This window comes from Natrix helvetica (genome assembly GCF_964273705.1).
Source record: "Natrix helvetica genome assembly, chromosome: Z".
Taxonomy (NCBI): Eukaryota; Metazoa; Chordata; class Lepidosauria; order Squamata; family Natricidae; genus Natrix; species Natrix helvetica.
In genome coordinates, this window is record NC_138554.1 from 31,898,686 (window position 1) to 31,921,641 (window position 22,956).

General features: G+C 39.7%; 1 protein-coding gene across 1 annotated transcript in view; it reads right to left on the bottom strand.

Annotated features, from left to right (window-relative positions):
• The window catches only part of LOC309402056 (uncharacterized protein), a 130,151-nt gene extending 117,832 nt beyond the window's left edge, over positions 1-12,319 (bottom strand). Inside the window, exon 1 of the mRNA XM_081971564.1 lies at positions 10,298-12,319. Within this exon, the coding sequence (XP_081827690.1) occupies positions 10,598-11,530 (933 nt within the window). The 5' untranslated portion in view covers positions 11,531-12,319 and the 3' untranslated portion in view covers positions 10,298-10,597. The remainder of the gene's footprint in view (positions 1-10,297) is intronic.
• Between the last annotated feature and the right edge of the window lie 10,637 nt (positions 12,320-22,956).

Here is a 22,956-nt window from a genome sequence, read left to right on the forward strand (position 1 = left end):
AATTTCGAGCCTAGTAGTATAGGAAATTCTATTGAGTAAAGAAGAATGCAAAAAATTTCTGTGAAATACTTCTGAACCTGCTGAATTGTACTGATGTCAGATATATGGTGGGGATTCCAAATAGTTGAACAATACTCTGAGATTGGTCTAGCATAAGTTTTATAAGCTCTAACTAGCAATACAATGTTTCCAGAAAAAAAACTGTGCAAAATTAAATTTACAACTCTTAAGGGTTTTTTAGCAACCCTGTTAGAGTGAACTTTGGAGCATAGATCATCAGAGTTAAGTACACCTAGGTCCTTGACAAAGCAAGGGTCATCAGCCAATTCAATGCCACCTAGCTTATACTTGACATTCTAATTATGTTTACTAATATTTAAGATGGAGCATATAATATAATTACAATTCCTATTGTAATGTTTATTTGGGAAAATTGCATTAGCCCCTGAGTCTAGTAATGTCCTTAGAATCCAAGGTTTTGCAGAATCTGGCTGTTTCTTCAAAATGATCAAGTCAGCATCATGCTTGTGCTACAAAAGTTCTTCATATATATGGTAAGTGTGGCCATAATGCACATGCAAAAGGGGAAAACGTCTATCACAGTAGTCTGACACTCATTCATTTTTGTCCTTTTCTTTCTTTCTTTATGGAAGGTTATTGGAATAGCAAATTACTTGCAAAGAAAGGATAATTAATTGTTTGTCTGCTATAGCAAAAGAGAAAAAAAAGACATAATTTGGTACTATGGAGATGAACATATAAAAGACTTGTAGTGTATCTGCTATATATTTGTTGAATTATACATGTTCATTTGGCAAAAAGGAGTAAACATTCAAGAGCTTTTCTATTTGAAGTCCCAACTGGAGATGTACCTGACTCTGATATGGGAAGCAAAAATCAGAGATTTTTCACAGATAAAGATCTGCAGCTATGTGAAGATTACACACACACGCACGCACACACACACACACACACTTTATTCATGAAGCAAGAGTCAAAGTCATGGAAGTTAGCTCAGCTTTACACTTTTAGACTTTTCTTAATATGGAGAAATAAAACTGCCATTAAACTCTTCAAATACAATTGTCTTCCACATCACCATTACACTTCCTCACAATTATGACATATGAATGGTAAGTTGCCATTTGGAATGCCTGCAGTATGAGATATTAATTATTCAGAAATTCTCCATTGAAATTGGGTTACCAGACTTTTCTATAGAATGTTATTTACCAGAATTGTCTTTTTGTTCTAAGGATATTAATAAGTGTTTCTGTAAAATTCCATCATGGCCAAAGCCATTCTACTCTATAAATCTAATTGGAATTTGAGTTGTTGTAGCTGTTAACATCACAAAACAGTGTAGAGAATCCCTTTTGTGCAAAAAAGGCAAAATGCCTTTTTCACTTGCGTTTTTTACCTTACAGTAGTTCCCTGTTCTATAAACTAGTATGTTTGCATATCTAAAACCTTCATCTAGCACCCCAATTTATTTAGATTTAGCATGATCTGTCAGCTGCTGCTTATGCTGCTTGTGCTTAGCTGCTATGCAATGACAGATTGCCATGAACTGTGGGGAGAGAGAATGAAGGGACGACTGTTTGGGGAAATGAAAGTAAAATATATCTCTTCTCAAGACACTGCCACAAGGTCAGCTGGATGGAAGAAGGAGGGAAGTGCATACCAAACTATACTTAGACTGACCATTATGAAAATATCTTGCCTCAATCTGATTGATCACTTCAGATGGGCAATGGCAGACAGCTAAGGAAAGGAAGGTTGAATTTAGGGATTCTGGTGCACGATTCTCTGCTTTTGGCTTTCCATTACTGGAATACACTTGACTTCTCATAAAATTATACCTTTCTAAATCACTGGAGCTAAGTATAATTTCTATTTAGAGATTTAAGAAGTTGGAGGTTTGCTACTAACCCATATTCCATTCATTTATCCTTGTTCAATCCAATTATCTATAGTTGAAAAATAAAAATATTAATTATCCCCCTTCCTTCCTTCCTTCCTTCCTCCCTTCCTCCCTCCCTCCCTCCCTTCTTATTTCCATCCATCCTCTAGTCCTTTCTCTCTCCTCTCCTCTCGCCTCTTTTGGCAGAAGTCTTTGTTCTTTCCTGATTTCTCCTTCATTAAAAGTCAATCACTGCAAAGGAAGCAGATTGAGGTTTAATCACTCAACCCAAACATTGTTAGGTTGCAATATTGTAGGCCATACTTCCTAGAAGTGCTAGGTGTGAGATTCAGCAGAATCTCAAGTGCCCTACGATAACAAGTGATTTTGACATTCACAAAGCTACTATCAAGCAACTCACCTACCAAATTCATACTTTAAAAATAACTTCTGAAACTGGAGTTCCAGGGGGAAAGCCCCACAGGATTTTTTTGATTCTGCAGAAACAAAGGCAACCCGCATTCTGAAGAAGCCAACCTTGAAGTTCAATCTGTGCACACTATTTACACATGAACCTATAGTTTTCCACAGAGTTTCTAAAGTCTTGTTTGGAAGGAAGGTATCATCTAGCAAATTATTCTGGCTGGTTTCACATATCACATGTTGCCATGTTTTTTTTAAATTTCGCAGTATTTTATTGACTATCACTTATAGGGAACAATTGTAGACACAATGTCATTTTGTGTTTGAGATAGACACATTAAAAGGAAGTGATGCTATTACCCATGCCGTAAGATAGAATTATATTCTGAATTTGAGCAAAAATCATTTTTTTGTTTTCTGGCAGGGCAGTCAAACCAACACACACACACACACACACACACACACACACACACACACACACCTGGATGGTTTTCTGTGATGAGCCGAATGACAGAAAGAGGGAGTAGTGAGCTCCCTCCCATATTTGGGCATACCAGGGGTTGTAACACAAATACATACCTATTTCCCTGGCTTAGCTGGTAAAGAAGGAGAGCCTGTGGCTTAGTGGCAATTACATCGCCCTAATATGCAATACAGCCCTGGTTCGAATCCCAGTAAGGGTATGGCTAGCTGATGAAAGCTAAATAGCTTGAAATGGATCCATACTAGTCTCCCTTTATTTATTTATCAGCACAAATACAACACACACACACAGAGAGACACACATTTCCTAGATTATAGCATGCTTTTCGCATTGTTTCTCCACTGGTTACAGACATTATATTAAGACATGTTGTATTTAAGCACATTTGTACAATAAGAACAATATAAAAGTTCAATCCCAAATACCAATAAGGAAGAAATTTCCTTGTTTGACCAGAGACGATAAGATCTGTAGGAACTGAAACCCTCTTGAAGCCATCAAGTGATATAGGAAACAGAATCTAGCTGTCCAATGAAAGAATACTTGCAGTGCTATGATAAATTAATACTATGTGTGAGGACATGTGACTGAGTGAGCCTGGCCAACTTGATGTCATTCATGCACTCTCAGTCACATGACACCCTCATAAGTGGGGGCAATGAAGAAGGGCAGCACAAGTAGGTCTGGTTGGGGAACCCACAACTCCTCTAAAACACCTGCAAATTGCTATGCAGTTGCTCCTGGACCTAAAGCAGGAAAGGCAGACATTATGAGCTTCCATGGCTGAGCAGTTTGGAAAATCAATGAAGTGCTTCATCTGGGTGAGATAACAAGATTGCTTGAAATTACAACATTCCTGTAATTAACCTTAACATCCGGTTGAAAAAAAAAACTTTTAAAAAGAAAGAGTGGCAGGGGATAGGGGGTGGCAGGCGTTAGAAAGCTCTCCCACTGTCAGGCTAGTAGCGAACAGAAGACAGACTACTAACAGAATAAAAGAAATGATAAATCTTGAGAACTATTTAACTGTTGAAGGGCTAGAAAGCAAATGACTTTTACCTTGCACATTTCTTTTTCTAGTAACACTAATAATTTTTGACAATTACTTTGTTTTCAAGTGGTGTGCTTTTTTATCGGAAGAAGAAATTTGGTTATATCAGACAACTCAAACTAAAGGGTTTCTTTTTTCTTTTTTACTTGTCTACTTTGGTCCTTTTCTAACACAATTTTTATCTTTCTCCTTCCTTTTTTTCCTTTCCCCCACCTCACTTTTGCATGGAAGTGTGGTTTATTGTGGAATTAATTTTGGGGCTTCTCTCTCTCTCCCTCTCTCCCTCTCTCTCTCTCTCTCTCTCTCTCTCTCTCTCTCTCTCTCTCTGTTGTTGAACTGAGAGCCTTTTCACCCAGGTTTTTTTTTAACCACATGTTGGCACTACAAAGCAAATGGATTAAGGTAGCAAGAACCTGAAGGCTGGGACCAAGAATGGGGGTTGGTTTTTTTTTTTTTCTTGAAAGCTGGTGTTTGAGCTGCTGTGGGCAATTCCAGGATTACAATTAATTTACCAATTTACTTTTGGATTATAAAATCGGATTATAGTTCAAACACAACAATGTCAGAAACAAACACCAAGATGAAGAAAATAACATCATATGCATCTATAACAGCGACACTGTCAAGTCCAGCGACACAGAAAGCTATAAGTATATCAACACAACAAGAGAAAGCTACCTTGGAGCTGAAAAGTATGTTGCAAGCCATACATATGGAAAATTCATTTATTAGGATCAACATTTTGGCATGTTCTTCTGTTGAGCCGAAACTGAATTCCGCTTAATTGCGTTTGAACTTTACCCCTGTATCTCCTCCCTTCTGTCTGTGTCATAAATAACATCCACCAACCACATACTGCAGCAGGCTATGAACACGCACATTTCACATGCCATCTGTAGGAATATGAGACTTGACTCTGGCCAAAGGTATGCATGGAATTTCCCTCCCTTTCCTCCCTTTTTCTATGTCAACTTGATAATAGTCATGGAAATGCTTTACAAGTTGACATCCAGATTCCCTCACTTCCCGAAAGCAACCTGTGTGAAACAAAACAATTTGACTACAAGTGTATAACTTAGGAATGCGTCCCTCCCCCAGGCTTTCTTGGATTTTCTGCATGCAATTTTGCTATAAGGTGATCAGCCTGGATATTTCTACTTTTTACCCAAGATGCCTCTGATAAGCGGTAGCCCTTCCACTTCATTAAGTATTGGAGTTGTGTCCTGTGCCACCTCGAATCAAGGACTCATTGAACTTCATAATGGGATTGGCCCCCTATGACCACAGGGCCCCAGGGGTTCTCGTGGTAGTGGTTCAGAGTGAATCTGATCATGGGTTTTAAGAGGCTACTATGAAATTCCGGATATATCTTCGAGGCAGAAATCGAGGCAGTTTCAATTACACTGCGATTGAGTTGATGATCTTTACTATGGGGAATGGTCCCATAAACTTTGGCCCCAGTTTCTTACTAGGCAGTTTTAATCTCAAATATTTTGTGGAGAGGTAAACCTTCTCTCCCACCTGGAATGGCTGTTGTGGAGCCCGGTATTTATCTGCCTGTTTCTTATAGGTTTGAGCTGCTTTAGCCAGTGCTTTATTGACATTTTTCCAGGCTGCTTTCAGCATTGACATCCAATCAGTCAAGCTGATTTAGGAGGGGGGATCCCTTGGATACTCAGGCATTGGGACAAAGTCCATGCTGCTCACTACTTTGAATGGCACGAGTCATGTGCTACTGTGAACAGCTTTATTGTATGCAACCTCAGCAAAAGATAAAAGGCCTGTCCAATTGGACTGCTGAAAGTTCATGTAGCACCTCAGGTACTGCCATACCATGTCTCTCTGCTGCCCTATTGGTGCTCAGATGAAAAGATGAACTAAGACCATGAGATGACCCACTGGACTGCAGGAACTCCCTTCAGAACTTAGCCGTGTACTGGACCCCTCTGTCTGAAATAATTTTTTGAGATACTCCATGCAGTCAGTAGATATGCTTCATGAACAGTTTAGTCAGCTTTTGAGTCGAGGGTAATCCACTGCAGGTATGAAGTGTGCCTGTTTGGAGAACAGGTCTATTATAGTCCAAATCACCATGTTTTCCCCACTTTTCAGGAACTCTAATATAAAGTCCATTGTGATCTCCTTCCATGGCCTCGTTGGCTCTGCTACTGTTTGCAGCAGTCCGGGGGGTTTTCCCAGTCATCTCTTCATTGTGGCACAGATGATGCAACTTTTCACATAACTATCCACATCTTTCTTTATGCCAGGCCACCAAAATTGCCTCCGGGTTAAGTGTAAAGTCTTTAGGAACCCAAAGTGGCCTGCCGGTTTGGCGTCATGACTCCTCTGGATAATTAGGGTACGTAGGGATTCTGGGACATAGAGTTTTGCCCCCTTCCATGCAAGGTTGTCTCTTTTTGTCAAGATTTGTTGGTTGTTTCGGAACCGGGGGTCTGCTAGCAGTTTGGTTTTGAGTCTCGTGGTTAGGTCACTTGTGGGTTGGTCTTGCTGGTCACGACATTGCCACCTGGTAGTCACTTGGACAGCTGTTTGAGTAGAGGGAATGATGGTGTCCAGTACGTGCTCTCGTTCACATTTGTACTGAGGCATGCGGGACAGGGCTTTAGCTCGAAGGTTCCTCCAACCTGGAATGTGCTTTAAAACAAAATCAAAATGGTTGAAGTATTGAGCCCATTGAACTTATTTGGGTGATAGTTTCCGTGGGGTCCTAAATGCCTCCAGATTTTTGTGGTCAATCCAGACTTTGAATGGTTTCTGGCCCCCTTCCAAAAGGTGTCTCCAGGTTAGCAGTGTAGTGTCTCCAGGTTAGCAGTGTATATCTCACTACGAAAGCCTCCTTTTCCCAAGCAGCCCATCATCTCTCTGTGTCTGTGAGCTTGCAGGAGGTGTAGGCACAGGGTTGTAAGTTTCCTTGGTTGTTTCTTTGGAGTAGCATCGCTCCCACTCCCATGTCGCTGGCATCTGTCTGGATCATGAAGGGTTGCTCAGGGTCAGGATGCTTCAGCACCGGCTCCTTTGCAAACATTTTTTTTAGTGTTTCTAATGTCTCTTGGCAGCTTAGGTCCCACAGTAGGGGTTGTCCCAGATGAGGTTTTGTTCCTGGGCTCCCTGTCTTCAGGAGGTCTGCTAGGGATTTGGCAATCTTTGCAAAGGAGGAGATGAATTGCCTGTAGAAGTTCGCTAACCCTAGGAAACTTTGTAGCTGTCTGTGGGTGTGAAGGGGTTGCCAGCCTAGGGCAGCTTGTACTTTGGCTGGGACCATCACTATTCCCTCATTTGACACTCGTTAACCCAGCTAGTCTAACAATGCCCAGTGGAATTCGCATTTTGATACCTTGACGTATAGGTTGGCTGCCAGAAGTTTTTTCAGTACTTGGCAGGCCAATGTATGTGGTCGTCCATGGTCTCAATGTAGATGAGGATGTCACCAGGTAGATGAGAACCCCCTTTTAGAGATGCTCTTGCAGCACCTTGTTTATTAACTGCATGAATACAACTGGGCCCCACTGCACTCCGAAATGCATCACTTTGAATTGAAAGCTCCCTAGGGGGCAGTTGAATGCTGTTTTCCACTCATCTCCCTCTCTGATACGTACTTGGTAGTATGCTTCTCTGAGGTCAGGTTTGGTGAAGAATTTTCCCTTGGCCAGATGAGATAGCATGTTCTTCATGAGGGGGAGGGGATATAGGTTGTGTATGCACACCCCATTTATCCCTCGAAAGCCCACACAAAATCTTATCGTTCCATCTTTTTTTTTCTTTGAAGAGGACCAGTGCCACGACCCGTGCTTGGCTGACTCAATGAACCCTCTTCCTAGGTTTTGTCTATGTAGCTGCACATCTCTTGCTTTTCCTGGGGCACCATGGCATACAGTTTGAGCTTGGGTAGTTTTGCCCCAGGGTTGATTTCGATGGCACAGTCTGCCTCATGGTGAGGAGGCAGAACATTGCACTCACCCTTGCTGAATGTTTCTGTGAGGTCCTGCTATTCCATCTGAATCAGTTTGACCTCTGGGGTTTTGTTGGATGTGGTTGCCAGATGTTCTTGTGAGCTCTTTTGGAGGCCTTCCAATGTGGGTGGTGTTTCTGCTTGCTGGTGTGGAAGGGGTTGAGGGCCCCTTAATATCCTAAGTCTGCAGGTACTCCCTTGCCACCATATGGTTGGTCCCCACTTGTCTAGCCATGAGATTTCCACTATGACTGTGTCGGTGATTTTGGAGGCTATTATAAATTGAATTATTTCCCAGTGATCCACTAGTTCTAGCCTCACTGGTTCAGTTAGATGGGTGTCATAAACTCTTCCCATTAGGGACCCATTGACCTGCTCAAACCAGATCGGGTGGGCCAGTCTTTTGCTCTGATCCTCAGTTTCAGAACTGTGGTTAGGTTGATCAAGCACCTAGTGCAGTCTGAGTCTATTAGGGCTTGGAAATCCCCCTGGTTTCCTGTTTTTGGGGCTGTGAGGCATATTGAAAAAAGGAAAGGTGAATTGGTTCACTCACCATTGAGTTGTTTTCTCCCTCGTCCTTGCTGTCATAGGATTCATGCGACTGGTCATAATTGCCTGGGATTCCACTGCTTTCACTTGAGGGGCCTCTGCAACCTGAAGGGCTTTCCAGGATGTTTTGGTCATTCTGGCCATGCACTGGGCAGTGGGTCTGGCCTTGGTTTTGGGGCTGTGGTTGGGCACACAGATGCCATGTGGCCCATCCCCTGCATCTGTAGCATTTCAGCAGACTCCAAGGGAGGGCTGATCTCAGGGCCCGCTATGGTGCTGTGGTTCCCCATCGGCTGGGTGGTTTCAAGTCTGGTTGACCTCTCTCTTTTGTGTCCGGTTGCTTTCTTATGTTGTTGGCGTGTAGCCCACTATCAACTTTTGTTGCTACTCAGAACCACTCAGAGAGTTGATTTGAGATGTCGCGGTATGTGGTTATCAGGGCAATTTTCTTGTCCAGGCTTGTTCTAAAAAAGTGCATCAGCATCTGCTCTGGTAAAGAGGATAGCCTTCCAATGATCATCCTAAATTCATGGATGCACTCTTTGATGGAGCGGCCCCTCTTCTTTAGGTTGCTGAGTTCCTCTTCTGCATAAGGGTCCTCCTCCTCAAACCTGACCTCTAGCAGTTGCAGGAAGTCATCTATGTTTTGCAGTTGGGGAGCTCTCCTCTTGTGGAGGGCTGCTAGCCATTCCCTTGCTTCTCCTATAGCCCCTCTGAGATAGTATTCACCATGGCTCTGGGGGATGAATAGAGGTGCCCATAGCATCCTAAGTGGATATCAGCTGAATCAAGGAATAGAGCTAGCTGGTCTGAGTCCCCATCAAACTTTCCCCTGAATTGGGGGTCGTTCAGCCCTATGCCTCCAATCTCCTGTCGGCCTCTGTATGTATGCTTGTGCCTGATATGGCTGACCATCTTCTTCACCTCTAGTATGGAGATAGGGAGTGGGTTGCCTGCTCTGGGCAGCCTGCCTGCTGCTTGGGACAGGCACTGGTTGCAGTTTTGGGCTCCTTCTCCTTTTATTGGTTGGGGGAGAGGGGCTGCACTCCAGTATGTATCTCTTCCCTTCAACTGGATCAGATTACTCTCCCCTCTCTTTTAGATGGCATGATGGCCCCTCCTCATGAAGTGTTGTCTGGTCAAAATCCTCCCTCAGTTGCTGCATTGACTCTCCAGGGATTTCATCTGGGGCTTTGGGAGCCTGGCTTGTGCATAGTCCTGTCCACACTTACCAACTTGCTCAAGACCCTTCCTTTATCTGGGAATTGGGATAAGCCAACTCAACTTCAGCTGCTTGGGGGTGAAATTTCCACCAGTACTCATCCTTTCTTGCTTCTGCCGCTGAGAAAGGCACTGCAGCTTGGATGTCTGGACCTGTGATGTCTGGAGATTTGATGTCGGGGGCTGGCCAAACTCCTAGCTGAAATCAGGCTTTCTTCTGATAATCCACTTTATGCCATGGTTGTCTGATTTTCCCTCCAAACACCTCAAATATTGGGAAGTGACTGGACAGATTCAGGAAGCCCAGAAATCTTGATAGATTTTAAAAGTCAGTTTTGGCTCTCTCTGAAATTTCTAAAAGATAACCTAATTAATTTACAAGTCTCGAGACAAAGTTAAAAAAAATCCATTCATTTATTAGGACCAACATTTTGGCATGTTCTTCTGTGGAGCCGAAACTGAATTCTGCTTAATTGCATTTGAACTTTACCCCTGTATCCCCTCCCTTCTATCTGTGTCATAAATGACATCCACCAACCAGGTGCTGCAGCAGGCTATGAACACGCACATTTCACACGCCAGCTGTAGGAATATGAGACTTGACTTTGGCCAAAGGTATACATGGAATTTTCCTCCCTTTCCTCCCTTTTTCTATGTCAACTTGATAGTAGTCATGGAAATGCTTTACAAGTTGACAATATTCTTTTTTTTTTTTTTTTTCCAAGAAGTTTTATTGGTTTTTTTAAAAACATTTATGCGGAAAAGGGTAAGTGGAATAGTTACAAATTTTGGCAGTTGCAAGTATGGCAGACGCCCCCTCCCTCCAGACTCCTAGGTTACATCAAAATATCAAACCTTATTACATAGTCATAAAAAAAATCAGCATATTAATTCTAGAAAAAATACTTTTCAATCAGTTTATATAATTATAATATATAGTCTAGTTGTAAATTCATTAATACTTTCGGTCTGTTTATAACATTGTGGTTTTCTTATTTATTTTTGTGATCTGAGCTTTCTTGGTGTTGCCCCTTCACCCCCCGCTGGCAGAGCTCCGGCCCCTCCCGTGTCCTGTATAACCGTTGTAGTGTCATCTGTTTTTTCTAGGTTCGCTTTGTTTTTTTCCATAAAGGCCTGTGCCTCTATGGGTGTGTTGATTCTGATTCTTGTCTCCTCCCAGAATATCAGCATACCTTCAGGCATCAACCATCTAAACCACACCCCCTTCTGGTATAATTTATTCGCCAATTGCGAATAACTTTTCCTTTTTTCCCTAATTTTTTTGGGAATCTGCTTTAGAATGGTTATCTCCCTATCGTGGTATGTCAGTGTTTGCCCCCTTTGTACACCCAGAATTTCATCTCTTGTGGTTTTCCTAAGAAATTTAATATGAACCTCCCTGGGTACATTATGTGTTCTGGCATATGCTGAATTCACTCTATAAGCTAGATCTATCTCCCATTCCATCTGCTGTTTATCTTTGTGTATGTATTCAGCTAGAATGTTAGTCATAATGTCCCTTATATTTTCCCCATCTGCTTCTATTACATTTTGAAATCTAAGATAAAAGGACATTCTTTCAAACTCTGCTTTCATTTGTTGGATATCAAGTTCTTTGTTCCCCTTCTGTAAGGCCTCTACCCCCCCCCTCGCCTCCGCCACCCCACCCTCCACAAGGTCCAGTCTCTGTGAGTTCTTAAAGATTTGGGCTTGATTCTGTTTAATTTCATCTTTCATTTCCCTTAACTGTTTCTTAATTTCCTCCTGGCCTTGTAAAATTTGTTGAAGCATTTGTTGGAAGTCTATCTCTGTAGTCTTGGGTTGCATCAATTCTGATATCTTTGACTGTGTAGCTGGACTAGACGTTGCAGACGTTGGAGCAGAAGTAGCAAAGCCAGGCTTTCCAGGAGGTGGTCTTTTTGGAGACATGGTTTATGAAGCAAGGAGATCAGTCAAAGTAGAGACTGGGCAGCTGGAGAGGTAGAGCAGGCAGGCGAATTCAGAAGGCAGAGGATCCAAACAGATGGGGATTTCTTTAGTCACTCTAGCAGTAGATGAAAGTTTTTTTTCTCCAAAGAGTTCAAAAAGTAGCAATCCACAAGAAATTCCTCTGGGTGACTCGGAGACAAAGACCGGAAGCCTGAATTTTAAAGGTGGAGTCAGGTTTCACAGTTCATGAAGACAACGGAAGTGTGCCATCTTGCCCTGCCAGCTTTGGGCTCAGAGGCATAGTAAAATTTTTAAAAGTTCAAAAAGTTCTCAGTTCATCCATTAGTTCTGGAGCTAGGTCGAATGAAAATCACTTTTATAGGGGTGAGGCATCATTAGTTGGCTCTCCCCCCTCCTCCTCTCTGGGGATGGAAGGAAAGTCTTTTCAAGCCGCTTGTCCGAGGGAGGGGGGGAAATCCCCCTCCCTCTAGCCGCACCTCCAGCAGGGATCCGAAAGTTTAACTTTTTAAAAGTGCTGAAAAGTTCATCAATTCAAAAGCGAAGGAATGCAGAAAGGAAGCCTCTCACCATACTGCCGCTGCTTCGTTCGGAAGTGTGTTCTCCGATCGGCATGGGGCGAGACGCGTGCGCACGCACGTCCTCCAAAACTGCTCCCCGATGCCTAGAACGAAGCGGAGGAGCCCCCGCCAGCCGCCGCCGACGCCAGGACCCTCCGCGAGCCGTTCCTTCGGCAAGACGCCCCTCCAAGGCGTCTTGTGCCCCCCCAGAAGCGGGGGAAGCCCACCGGGAGAGCTGGAGCAGGCAGCGATCTGCCTGTCGCCGTAGCCGCCGGAACCGGAAGTCTAAGTTGACAATATTCTTATTAGGTATTATCTCAGAGAAATTCAAGAAAGATTATACCTATTTGATTATATACATAATAACAGCAGCAAGAATTGTATGTGCCCAAAATTAGAAATCAAATAAGCTACCAACAGATGAAGAGATAATAAAAAATATATTAGATTGTGCAGAGATGAATAGGTTGACAATAAAAATAAAGAATAAAAAGAAATTGGAGTACTTCAAGACATGGGGAAGATTCTATGATTGGCTAGAGAAACGAAAGTAGAAAAACTAGGGAGAAGATATAGAACCCAGATGAGGCACTGTTAAATGGAAAGGAGGGAGGGAAGAAGGGGAAAACAGAAAAGAAAATATTAAATATATAAGTATACATCCAAAGCAAGATATAAAAGGGAGGAAAATATAGCTAGGATAGATTAGCGATGGTAAGGGAATAAGAAATGAAATCAAATTATATTTGGGTCTGCGGAAATACCATCCCAAGATAATATAAACTGGCCGGAAAGAGACACCTCCAATATTAGAAGGAAAGAGAGAAAGGAGGAGAACATGAAAGGAAGATAGGGAAATAAGAAACAGGTGAGGAGATGAGGATGGAAGGGAGAGAAATAGAAGGAGATAGGTAGGAAGGGGAAGATGAATAGGAGTAGGAGAAAGGTAAGGGAAGAAGGAAGGGGAAGGAGAGGAAGAAGGAAGAAAGTAGAGAAGGGATGAAGGGAGAAAAGAAAGGGGAAATGATGTGGTGTTACAACAGGAAGAAGGGATGGTAAATAAAGCAACCCAAACTGTATATTATAATCTATTAAATGAAATAACAAATGTATAAGAATGATAAATGTATAGAAGAATAACAACTATGTGAATGTATACTTAAAATGCTATGTAAGAGAATAAAAAAAATTATGTTTGCTCTTCAGAGGTATAAACCTTTTCCAAAGATCAGAATAACATTATTCCTATTGTTGTTAGAAAATATTTATTTGGAAAAATTGAATTGGACTCTTACATATACAGTAACTTTGGTAAATCTCTGTCTGTCTATCTATCATCTATCTATCATTTATTTATTTTTCCTCTTTATCATTTTTATAAATAATTCAATGCAACAAACATGAAGGTTTCTCTGCAACCACAATCTTTTGAGGTATGTTGGTAACCTTGGAATCCAAGATTTTTGCAGAATCTAGCTATTTCTTCAAAATTATCAAGTAAGCATCATGCCAGTGATACACATATTTTTCTGCATGTTTATGTGTGCCCACAATGCACATACAAAATGGGAAAACTTCTATCATGATGATGTGACATTCATTTTTGGTCTAATATTTTTTTTCATCATGGCAGGGTCCCAAAAGACTCAAAAGTGAAAAGTGGATTACAGTAAATGAATGTGGTGTAGCTACTGACAGAATCCTATCCAAGCCTGGTAAGGAAGAGCCATGAAAACCCTAGCATCTCAACACTAATCAATGGAATCAATTGAACAATGAAATTAAAGTTTTCAAAATGACAATAAAAAGAAAAAATAGCTCTATGGAAAGTAAACACTGATAAACTACATTAAAATGAAGTGACCTCAAATTTAATTTTATAATATCCTACTTACTTTTTGGATGCATTGCCATGAAATGACATTCATTCATTCATTCATTCATTCATTCATTCATTCATTCATTCATTCATTCATTCATTCATTATCTCTCTCTCCCCCCTCCCTCCTTCCCATTTCTGCTGGTATCCTCATTTACTTTGCTTGTAGGAAGCAAAGTAAATCAGCCAAAGAAAATTGTGCCCCCTTGAGTTTTCATAATCACCCAATGGCAGTGAAACAAATAAGAACTAGAAGAAATTTAGACTATGTCTGTAGTGCTCTGAAAATAACATGGGTGACATTATGATCACATGTTCTTAAAAACAGTTATGAATATGTCAGTAGATGTGAGGATGAGCTTATAGTTTAGTATAGAATGTCAGAGTGCTTTCAACCTGGAAAAATCATGAATTGCATTACTAATCGTTTTGCAGTTTTCAACTTTATCTTACTATGAATGTGGTGATCGTATTGATTATATTAAACTGTGGAATATGTTTAGAAAAATGAAATCCAAGAACATCTCATTGTCCTAATGTGAAGTATATACAGAGTCAGGAACCCATAGTGTGGATTGTGTATTGCAAAGCAGACTACTGAAACTTCACAAAGGAATGAGAAAGGACTGTATACTCAACCAATATCTATTTAACCTATTTGGGAAATATATGTTGAATTGAATTGAATTAGAAGATTATAGCTTTAAATCAGGAAGAAGAAATATCAGTAACCTCTGCTGTGTTGATGATATTATTTTAATATCTGTAAATGCAAATGATCAGGAAGTCAAGGAATAGAAATAAAGTAGGAATAAATTTAAATATATAAAAATTGTTGTTAATGGGAATATGTAAAATATTCATCTTTAGAATTGACATTGCTTGGTGTTTCTAGGAATGTATGGCAAATTCAAGACAGTTTTGTGAAACATGAGCCAATTACTGCAATAAAGACCAAGGAATTGATGAGGAGAACAAGTCCTTGGAATCTCATAGGACAGTGATGGCGAACCTTTTTTGGCTCACGTGCCACAAGTGGGGGGAGCGCAGGGGGATCGAGTGCGGGCGTGCCGCACCTATAATGCAATGCGCGACCCCCACCCAGTGCGCATGCACCCACAACGCGCGACCCCCCATTTTTACATGCTTTTTCAGCCCTCCCCAGGCTCCAGGGGCTTTGTAGGAGCCTGGGGAGGGCGAAAGGAGCCTCCCCTGACCCCCCGGAGGCTCTAGGGACCATCCGGAGGCTTCCCTGAAGGCTTCGGAGCGCTGAAAACCACCCTCTGAGCAAACCGGAAGTGACTTCCAGGTTGCTCAGAGGGTAGTTTTAAGCGCTCCGAAGGCATCAGGGAAGCCTCGGACGGTCCCTGAAGCCTTCGGAGTGCTTAAAACCACCCTCCGAGCAAACCGGAAGAGACTTCTGGGTTCCTCAGAGGGTGGTTTTAAGCGCTCCGAAGGCTTCAGGGACGGTCCCTGAAGCCTCCGGGGGGGGGCGGGGAGGCTCTTTTCGCCCTCCCCAGGCTCCTATAAAGCCTCTGGAGCCTGGGGAAGGCGAAAAATAGCTTTTAAAAAGGTGAACTCAGCTGGCCAGCACGCGCATGAGCGCTGGCCAGCTAACAGGGCAGCGCCTCGCGTGCCCTGACAAATGGCTCCACGTGCCACTTGTGGCACATGTGCCATAGGTTCGCCATCACTGTCATAGGATAAGGAGAGGATACTGTAGGTGCCATCCAAATGTGCTCTGTATTGTTGCTTCTCATGAGGAGACCACATGGCAGTGGTTTTCTATGGGTTTGAGTGCTGGGAGACAGCATAGACATTAAGTTCACAAAACTCACCTTCTAATCAGTTTTGGAAATTTCCCATTGACTAATTGTAAGCTGTCAGAGATCTTTACAATGGCAATATTGAAAAGCAGAAGGGCTATCTCATGAAAGAAAATAAAATTTGACTGAATCTTAACAGGTTTTATGGGAACTATTAGACAAAATAAGATCCTACTCTTCTTTCCTTCCTTCCTTCCTTCCTTCCTTCCTTCCTTCCTTCCTTCCTTCCTTCCTTCCTTCCTTCCTTCCTTCCTTTTCCCTCCATCCCCCCCTCTCTGTCTCTATCTCCTTCCCTCCAACAAATTTATTCTGGCTTCCTCATTTACTTTGCTTGTGAGAAGCTTGCAGGAGGAAGTTGCAAGTCCAAGGTCAGATAAATGTAAGTGTGGCAAGGTGTGAATGGAGAGTCAGGGAGAGCATATGAGGATGTGTGGGGTGTGCTGTATGATTCAGGAAGGGTGCATGATGTGTGCAAAAGGTGCCACATGGGTAGATTAAGCATGAGGAATGGCAGCATGGATTGGTAAGGATTCAAATTTGCTCTCTTTTCAGCCAATTGTCCATTGCTTTTGGAATGTACTGCCACTGGGACTTTGATGTTTCTTAATTTCTGTTCCAGAAAAAAGTTATAATTGTAACTGATTGTTGATGTCTTTATAAATGTAACATGTCTTCTGAGGTTTGTCTCTATGATCAAATTTCCTAAATACGTCCACTTTTGAATCAAATGTTACTTTCACAGTACATCCATATTTCTATTGAATACAATACAGCCAAATAAATATGGGAGTCTTTTTATACATGTTTTTTTTTGTTTTGATATATGTTTCACAATTTGGAATATTGTTAATGTTTAAGTACTAATTGGGTTGATAAAATCATTGTAAGATAATCATATATGTGCTAATTGCAGATATTGATACCTATTAATTCTTTTAATTGGTACCTAAGAGACTGGAGGAAAACAACATAGTAATTTTAAAAAAAATATTCTGGATATAAAATTTCCACGTCCTTTACAAAAAGAAACTTTACTGTCTGAAAATGGTATTGTGTTAATATTCAACATTCAATGGAGCATACATTCTAAGTTAAAGTATTTTTTGAAAAAAAATAGTAAGTAACATTTAGGAAAAGAAATGTTTTTTTTCTATTTTTTTCTAATTGGTTTTGGTCAACATACAAAATATTTAGAAACTCTGGAAAGAATGCAGAAAAGAGCAATGAGGATTATTTGGGGGGCTTCGGGCAAAACATATAAAGAATGGTTGCAGGAATCTGGTGAAAAGTACTACGAGTGATATGATAGCAGCATTCCAATATTTGAGGGGCTGCTAGAAAGAAGAGGGGCTCAACCTATTTTACAAAGCACCAGAAGGAAAGACAATGCATGGAAACTAATCAAGGAGAGAAGCAACCTAGAACTAAGGAGAAATGTCCTAACAGTGAGAGCAATTAACCAATGGAATGGCTCGCCTTTAGAATTTGTGGATGCTCCATCACTGGGGGATTTTAAGAAGAGATTGAACAGTCACTTGTCTGAAATGTTATAGGGTCTCCCATTTGAGTGGGGGTTTTTGAATATAAGACATCCAAGATCCCTTCCAACTCTGTTATTCTGTTCTCTTCTATCTCCAATCACAAGCAACACATCTTGTTTTCAAATTGAATTTGTCCACAAAATAAAGTTCATCAATTTTTTCTTATTCTTGTTGAAGCAAAAATTTGGTTTATCATTATATTTAAGGATTTTCCACAACATCTAATAGACTTTGAATTTATTGCATTGTAACCAAATACTGTTTTGTTATATTCTTTCTAACAAAGAAACAAAGTTGTTTCTTCTTTATTATTTTGGTGACTTAGTAACTAGTAGATAAATGTAGCACCACCAGAATAAGTTCTAGCTTGGTCCATATATATAAAAAATAATGGATAGTGTTATTCCTTAAAACACCATATTTGCTGTTAAATGTTTGACAATATTAGGTATAATTTTGTTGTGTGAGTTTTGTTCAAAGGGATTCTGAGAATTAGAATTTGTGGCTTTGGATTTTCCATCTCATTTCTTGCAAAAATAATTTTTACACATAAAAAGATTAGTTAGACGTACATACCCAAATATATAATTATGTAATGTCTGTCAATTTGGCACACAATGCTTCTTTTACAAAATCAGTAAGATTGAACATGGTTATAAAACTATAATAGCATTTCACGAAGTAAACTATGAAAACAATGTGGATGACTATGTAGAATAATGGAAGTGTATCAAGCAAGGAAACATTCTGGCTACTTAACCCAATTCCATCCTTAGTGCAAGAATTGAAAAGAATTATGTTTTATGACAAATTTCTGATCAGGCCTGCAGCTATCTTTTCCTTTGGATCTTTGGCCTGCCATTCTTTCTATTATTCTACTATTCATTTTCTATCGTGGGAAAATTGGAGGGGAGATTGTAGGAGTGGGATGCTATGTAGTATGAGAAGTAAACTATTGTTGTTTGGTTCACACATTTCATTGCAGTGATCAAGTATAATCAGCCAAAGATGACTAAATACAGGTACATGTAAGTTAAATAATAAAGGGACATAACACTTTATTTTGAGATATCTGGGATAGTGGTCACAAAAATGAGATACAGTGAGAGAAAGCCACTGTAAGAAAGAGCATGTATTCTACTTAGATTTCAGTTTACTGGAAGACAGTTTTTTACTAATTTATTTTCTTTGCATCTCATGTAAGTTAAAAAAAATGTTTTGAGAGTGTAATATTCTTTTAATGGTTAGCTTGTGAATGCTGTGATTGTAAGTACAGTACTTACAATGTTGCATTAAGTATCATAAAATAGTTATATAGAAAAGATTTGTAACTATAATTAAGTTAAATATAATTCTTTCATTTTTAAATTTATGCAATATTATACATTAATTTCATATTTGTGTAGTTCTTGATGGTCTCCCAACTTAGTTGTTTGCTGCACACATTTCATTAATTGACAAAGTAACATCATCAGCTGCCCAGAATCACTTAGATGATATGGGTGGATAGAAATAGAATGAATGAATGGATGGATGCATGGATGGATCGATGCATGCATGCATGCATGCATAAATGCATGAATGCATGAACGAATGAACAAACGAACAAACGAATGAATGAACGAAATCATTGCTAGTGAATATGGAAATGATTTGCTTTCTGTTTAAATACAGTAGTTTGCTTTGCCAGTGATGGTGGGGACATACTTTTCTCCTTGGTAATTTCTTGATTAAAATATTGTTTTCTATTTGAATATTTGTCTGGTGCTAATCCCTGCTTTTTAGAGCGTTGGTTACTGAAGAGGATGTTTTCTAGTCTTTGTTTTCTTCTTACTTTTTAAATTGTCTTTTGAAAGATGTGCAAATGTGATTTATTTATACGTATGTGGATGATTTATCTGAATATAAGGTTTCCAGGAATTTCCTAGCATTTTGAATTGGCTTGGTCTAGGACAGGGGTGTCAAACTCACATTGTTGTGGTGGTGTCACATATTGAGACTTTTCCCACCTTTGCTAAACTGGGCATGGGCATGGCCAGCATTATACACATCCAACCCATGTGCTGGGAATTTGACAGTCTTGGTCTAGGATGCTTGTCATTTCCCAGTTGAAACTATCTGAGAAACTGAGTCTGCCTGTGTTGTGAGATTATAGAGTTTTCATCATATCTTCTGATTGTTAGTTGGTGTTCATGGATGCACTTTGCTAGTGTCTTGTACAGTGGCTGTTACCCTGTATGTTGTAAATGAAATGTCTTTTTTTTTTCTTTTGGGGCTACTGGGTCTTTTGGCTAATTTAAGATGCTTTTGAGGGCTTTAGCTTGTTTATATGCTGCAGTAAAGCCATATGGCTTTAATAATTTGTTTGCAGTTTCTGAGATATTTTTGAAGTATGGTAGTGTTATCCATTGTTTATCCAGGTTGAATGGTCAGGCACATCATTTTGATAAAGTTTTATAGCTGTCCATGTTATGGTGCTGTGTAGGCAGTCTGTTCCCTTTTCTATATTCTAGGTTGTTACAGTGCATTTGTACTTATCTGAATAATATTGTTACAGAGCTCCTGTTGTGGGAGGTTGAATCATTACTTCATAATGGAATACTTGGTTAGTGTGGGTTGTTTTTCAATAGACTTGTGTTACCAATTTTCCATTATTTCCTCTACTGATAAGAATATCTAGAAGGGCAGTGCATTTTCTTCCCTTGTGAATTTTATACCTTTGAAGAAGTTGTTTCATGTGTCTTCTTTAATTGTTTCTTTTTTTACTATGACAAAGGTGTCATCTACGTACTGAACCCATATATTTGATACTATGTGCAGGAGTGCTATAGTTTCCAGATGTTTCATTACAGTCTTTGCTTTGAGACCTGAGTGTGACTCCATGGATATTTGTCTTATTTGTTGATATGTTTGACCATCATATTAAAAGCAGATCATGAAGTAGAGATGGATAGGGTCCATGATTCTAGGTTATTTGATCTGAGTGTGTATTTGGGTAGGGTGTGTGTTTCCATAAGAATGAAGTCCTATGTAGTACTGTTGCTATGGATTTTTTTTTGCTAGTTCCAGATATATGGATATAAAAAATGCCATGAAATCATAAATTCATCTTCTCTTTTAAGGCCTTTGATTCCTTTCCATTAGAATTTAATATTTATTTGTTTAAAGCAATGTTTTCTCTTTTTTATAGTCAGCATCTGAGTCATGTTCCCAGATTCCCTGGCAAAATCTCTCCCTCTCTTAATCAATTTTTATGTTATGCATGCTATTTCAGTCATACAAGCTACTGGAGAATCCTGGCCCTCAAATTTGCAACATAAAAACAACAGTTTGCTTTATGCACTGATTTACTAAAATTGGATTCTGCCTATTTTGGAGGACTTCAAGGCACCCACCATATCATTCCTTTTTCATCATTATCAAAACTCTATAGGAATTATTCAAAGCTAAACACTAAACCTCCATAATTGAAGGTGAACTGAATTGAGTCTTTCAAATCCTAGACAAACATTTGACTATAATTATGAATAGGATTATGGGAAAAGGTTATGGATTAATGGGAAAAGGTAACTCAAAGTTGGTGATTCATTTTCCTTCACATGGACAGAAATATTTTAAAAATGCATTATTTTTCCTAGGATGTATTCAATTTTATGTTTATTCTAACTAAATATTAAAGCTTAATAAACATTTTATTTTATTTTAACTACCCTCTGCTCCTTTGCAGATATGATATGCTTCTGGTCTGGCCATATATAAGAAAAATGGATAATGTGACCACAGTACCTTCTTATTTTCTGCTCCTGGAATTTTCAAAAACTCGACAGCTGCAACTTCTACACTTCTTCTCATTTTTAGTATTCTACTTCGCAACAATAATAGGAAACCTTCTAATCATTTTTGCAATAACTTTTGACTATCGACTGCACATACCCATGTACTTTTTTCTGGTGAATTTGGCTATGCAAGATCTGGGATTGATTTCTGTTATTGTTCCCAAATCCATGATAAATTCCCTCAAGGATACCAGGTGCATCTCTTACTTTGGTTGTGTTGCTCAAGTCTTCCTCTTTATTTCTTTTGTAGCTTCTGATTTCTTTCTTCTCACAGCAATGGCATATGATCGGTATGTGGCCATTTGTCAACCACTGCATTATGAGATGGTGATGAATTGGAAAACCTGCACTGAAATAATGATTCTGGTTTGGGTCTCCAGTCTTCTCTATGGAATGCTGCATACCAGTGGCACCTTTTCAGTCCATTATTGTTCTAATATTGTCAACCAGTTTTTCTGTGAAATTCCATATTTACTAAATCTATCTTGTTCTGGCTTTAATCTAGTTGAAGGTGGAGTACTTGTGGCAAGTGCCATTGGTGGGTTAGGTTGCTTTATTTTTATCATTGTAAGTTATGTCTCTATCTTCAACACAGTGTTGAAAATCCCGTCAGTACAGGGAAGGCAAAAGGCCTTTTCTACTTGTGCTCCCCACCTTATAGTTGTTTCTATGTTTACAATAACTGTGATCTTTGCTTATCTCAGGCCTGTCTCAAATTCCACATCTTACTTAGATTTAATGTTAACTGTCTTATATTCTATTCTTCCACCTCTGTTCAACCCAATTATTTATAGTATGAGAAATAAGAAAATTCTGTCTAAACTAGGGAAATTTGAAAATTTCTTTCATTTGCGCTTTCCTTTGTGTGTGATATAACTGTACCTTTATTTTTTACTTTCATTTTCCTGCTAAAAGGAAGAAATTGCAGAAAGAGGTCAAGCTGAATTGGAGGCTACGCATTTTGTAATTGAATGTTTCTGAGCCAACCTCTTGGATCCTTAATCATTGGCCTTCTTGTAAGCATTTGGAGCTGTATTTAGAGTCATCTGAGGACCACAATGTCTCTTGTGTTTGACATTAGGAAAGCACTATTAGATGAAAGTTTGCCCCACACTCTTAAAAAGTGTTATGAATAGGATTTCTATTTGGAGCTAATGTGAGATTTTGGCTTGGTAACACAAAGCTGGCCTTTCATATAGACTAAATTTGTGCAAAATGTTTGCATATAGATATACTTTCCTAGAGGCAAAGCACAGGTTTTATTTGTGCAAAATAGTTGCATGTAGCAATATTCTCATGAGCATTTTACAAGGGTGTCAATTTTTTTAAAAAATCCTTTTAAATGTTTGAGCATAAATTGCATTGTACACAAAATTGACTATTGACTATTGAGTAAATTGTAAATTTAAAGGTAAAAAGATTGTAATACATTGTAAAGTGGTGGTAGTTTTATTAAACATCCTATTTTAGCATATAAATTATTTATTCTAAAGATTCACTCCAACAGGATCTATTTCTCCTCTGATATGGTTTATGTTGGGTGGTACCTTGCTCAGTAGTAGTAACTGTGAAAGGGATCTTGGAGTCCTAGTGGACAACCATTTAAATATGAGCCAGCAGTGTGCAGCAGCTGCCAAAAAAGCCAACACAGTCCTAGGCTGCATCAACAGAGGGATAGAATCAAGATCACGTGAAGTGTTAATACCACTTTATAATGCCTTGGTGAGGCCACACTTGGAATATTGCATTCAGTTCTGGTCGCCACA